The sequence below is a fragment of the Egretta garzetta genome, unplaced genomic scaffold, assembly GCF_000687185.1.
Source record: "Egretta garzetta isolate BGI_Z169 unplaced genomic scaffold, ASM68718v1 scaffold141, whole genome shotgun sequence".
Taxonomy (NCBI): domain Eukaryota; kingdom Metazoa; phylum Chordata; class Aves; order Pelecaniformes; family Ardeidae; genus Egretta; species Egretta garzetta.
Window position 1 is genome coordinate 264,984 of NW_009258664.1, and position 4,181 is coordinate 269,164.

The following is a 4,181-nucleotide window of genomic DNA, read 5'->3' on the forward strand; positions in this document are numbered from 1 at the left end:
GCTGATCTCTAAATATTTTCTCTGTTTTTCTTTCTCTTTCACTCATCACTTCTCTAGCAAAGCAAAATCATCTGCAAGAGACTCTCTGGACATTCACAAAACAACAAAGTCCTTCAAAGAACATTCTTTTCACAGAATTACACAGAATGGTAGGGGTGGGAGGGGCCCTCCAGAGCTCACCCAGTGCCACCCCCCTGCCCAAGACCCCTGGGAAGAGTCTGGCTCCGTCCTCGTGACCCCCACCCTTGAGATATTTGTAGGTGGTGATGAGATCCCCTCTCAGCCTTCTCTTCTCCAGGCTGAACAAGCCCAGCTCCCTCAGCCTTTCCTCCTAGGGGAGATGCTCCAGTCCCCCCATCATCCTTGTTGCCCTCCCCTGGACTCTCTCCAGGAGTTCCTCATCTTTCTTGAACTGGGGAGCCCAGAACTGGACCCAGTGCTCCAGGTGGGGTCTGACTGGGGCAGAGCAGAGTGGGAGGAGAACCTCCCTCACTCTGCTGGCCTCTTGACGCACCCCAGGATGCCCTTGGCGTTCTTGGCCACCAGGGCACCCTGCTGGCTCATGGCCACCTTGTCGTCCCCCAGGACTCCCAGGTCCCTCTGGGCAGAGCTGCTTCCCAGCAGGTCAGCCCCCAGCCTGTCCTGGTGCATGGGGTTCCACCTCCCCAGGGGCAGCACCCAACACAAGCCCATGTTGAACTTCACCAGGTTCCTCTCCACCCAACTCTCTTCTTGGAGCTTAATCTAGAAGTTGCCTAACCCAAGCAGTCCTCGGCCCCAACATAAGCATTTGCCAGTTTGATAAGCTAAGGGTATTTCCTTCTCCTGGTCAAAATCAAAATGTTTGTCAAACTACTTCCCAGAACCAAGAAAAACCTTTCCAAAAAACCAAACCACACTAAAACAACCCACCCCCCCGCCATCTTGCCAAGGCCACAGAAAAGCAACACCCGCTCCTCATCCTGTACCCTACATCTCCTAGCATGGGTGTTCTACCCTAGCTACCAGAATTTTCCTGCTACAACGCACACTGAAAATTCCTCTCATTCCTGGTATACAAACAGCACCCCTGGAACTTGTTTTCCAAAGTACGTTTCATAGAATCATAGAATTGTTTGGGCTGGAAAAAACCTTTAAGATCATCAAGTCCAACCGTTCCCCTAACCCTGCCATCCCACCTCTAAACCCTGGCCCTAAGCACCTCATCTGCCCTTCTTTTAAATACCTTCAGTGCAAAATACCTCCTTCCAGCGAAGCTCTGCTTCAAACTGTTTTCCCACAGAAGGGAGTCACTGTTTCCTTAAGCTGAAAGTAGTTCTTCTTTCTGTCCATTCTTACCCCAGTTCTCCATCCTTACGCCTCCATTCTTCGCACACTTGCACCCGCAGTTTGGATGAGTACATGCAAGTGGCTTACGGACTGCTAGATCTATAGTAACGGTATCTCCTTTCAAGAATTAAAAGAAAGGAAAAGCCCAAGAGCAGCTGAAAACCAAAGCCTCAACTTGAAGAATTGAGTTTAGTGATTACCATACGCATTTCGTTATTCAACACATTCTGGGTTAAACGAATACTTCCCTAATGTTAAACCTACTATATAGTAAACACACAGAAAAATTAAGGAAGGGAGTGTGACCTCCTGTATTACTGCACTTTACAACAGAAATAGCTTGTAATCATGGGCTTCCTTTGTGCCATTTACCTGCCGCAGCTGCGTTAGATCAGATTTATTTCCCACCAGGACTACAGGAGTGTCGTCAGTGCGTCGAACGCGATAGATTAGCTGTTTGAACTCACGCACTTCATGGAAACTGCGCCGGTCTGTGATTGAATAACAGATGATAAATCCCTCGCCAGCCCTCATGTACTGGTCTCTCATGGCCGTAAACTCTGCCTAGAAACAGACAATTACATTTCAATTGCGCAAATATGACGACTTTCTAATTTGCTCAGAAAGGGACACACAATATGCATTCCAGAACCAGCTGCATAGGAACCCTGTGACCAAGCTGGTCATCTATCTTCTCGTCCTAATACATATATGGCAAGACATTGCAGATGTCTGGGATTAACACCAAATTTCCCTTTGCTGTAGAAATCATACCATGACCATATAGAAATTGTGTCATTTAGCGGCCAATATGTATTGCTTGTTGCTCATGAACAGCAACGTGATGCTTACAAGTAAGAACGCTCAAAAACCTGCCGCAGCTGCGTTAGATCAGATTTATTTCCCACCAGGACTACAGGAGTGTCGTCAGTGCGTCGAACGCGATAGATTAGCTGTTTGAACTCACGCACTTCATGGAAACTGCGCCGGTCTGTGATTGAATAACAGATGATAAATCCCTCGCCAGCCCTCATGTACTGGTCTCTCATGGCCGTAAACTCTGCCTAGAAACAGACAATTACATTTCAATTGCGCAAATATGACGACTTTCTAATTTGCTCAGAAAGGGACACACAATATGCATTCCAGAACCAGCTGCATAGGAACCCTGTGACCAAGCTGGTCATCTATCTTCTCGTCCTAATACATATATGGCAAGACATTGCAGATGTCTGGGATTAACACCAAATTTCCCTTTGCTGTAGAAATCATACCATGACCATATAGAAATTGTGTCATTTAGCGGCCAATATGTATTGCTTGTTGCTCATGAACAGCAACGTGATGCTTACAAGTAAGAACGCTCAAAAAACAATTTGGAAGAGAAGACAGGCACACTTTTACAGGATTTCTGCCTCTACACCTGACCATTACAGACTTTTTAACATCTTCCCAATTCACTTATTACTCACATACCTGTCCTGCTGTGTCCAAAATATCCAGATTGGCAGGTTCGTCATCAATGCGTATTCGTATTTTATAAGCATCCTCTGTGAATTCACAGGACATTGGAAAGAACAAGATTGGAATACAATTACAACAGTTGTTAGTCGTCAGTCCATGAAGAGAACGTTACAGCAGAAGAACCGACTCTGGTAATATTGCTATACTAAATTACTCTGATCTTTGTTTAACATCAAATTGAATTTTGAATTGTTCTGCCATGCTTTAGTATCCTCCCAACTGTTTGCTATTGTATACGCTCTTTCTGACGGATGTGACCACATCCTACGAATTCCATTTTGGACACGCTGGTGGAAAGCACAGAGTAAGAGCATTACAGTGTTCCCAAAGCCAGAGAATACTCGTGATTCAAGAGAAGAACTGGCCACCACCAACTACCATTTTCTTAAGAGTAAGACAGTAAATATTCTGTCCCGCTAAGTCAGCACTCCCACACTGCAGCCGTCCGCTTTCAACAAGCAGCCGGCTGTTTTCCCCACTTTTCCTTTGACAGCGTTGCTGCTGCTCAAGGTTTCTCTTAGAGATGCCGCAAAAGTCATGCAGCGATGGAGGAAGTTGTTAAGCGCTTGCATCCCTCCCAATTTCTGAAAAACAGAGTGCAATTTGGCCTGACAAATTAATAGCAGAGAGTTGAGCATGGAGACTGGATTTTTTGATAGACAACTAATTGCTTATCAGCAATTTTTCACCCTCGTTTGCCAACATACGAATACAGATAGCATACGGCCTGAACGTATGCGAGAGGAAAACCATTAAAGTTCCAAAACTCAGGATATGTATCCCAGTCCTCACAGCACTCTCAGAACTTGACACCTTTATGTGAGCAATCTGAGGGACCCGAGTCCTCAATTTACAGTCAAATGTACAGCTTTCTTTAAATCGAGTGCTTTAAAGCAACAGACCCCACAACAGCTTAACCTGCTCCGAGAGGGAGCGAATGGCGAAAAGGAAGCTTTTTCTTACCAATTGTGGGATCGTGATCCTCTGGAAACCGGTGACTGATGAACTGCATGGTCATGGCTGGAAACAAGAATCGGACACAATTGCACAAGTCTCGGTAAACATCTGCTGCTTCAGCATTATTTCGCTAACAGCTAAAACATAAACCCATGTGCAAGGCTCGAGAGAAGCAGGGGAAACGGAATAGGTTAACTAACTCAGAAACAGGGAGAACGACGCCCTGGTCCTCACCAAAGCCCCCCCGTCAGCCGTTTCAGAAACAAAGCTGGACGCAGCCGAAACGCGGAAGGCGGTGACACACGGCGCTCCCCGGGCACGGCGGCGGGGCGCGGGGGGGCGCCCGGAGCCGGGCTGGGGCGTTCACGAAA

General features: G+C 46.8%; 1 protein-coding gene across 1 annotated transcript in view; it reads right to left on the reverse strand.

Moving 5' to 3' along the window:
• RIT1 (Ras like without CAAX 1) overlaps positions 1–3,934 on the reverse strand; it is a 6,773-nt gene extending 2,839 nt beyond the window's left edge. The window contains exons 1-3 of the mRNA XM_009648448.2: positions 3,817–3,934; positions 2,806–2,879; positions 2,202–2,393 (exon numbers count right to left, since the gene is read on the reverse strand). Coding sequence (XP_009646743.1) covers positions 2,202–2,393; positions 2,806–2,879; positions 3,817–3,871 — 321 coding nt within the window. The 5' untranslated portion in view covers positions 3,872–3,934. The remainder of the gene's footprint in view (positions 1–2,201; positions 2,394–2,805; positions 2,880–3,816) is intronic.
• Between the last annotated feature and the right edge of the window lie 247 nt (positions 3,935–4,181).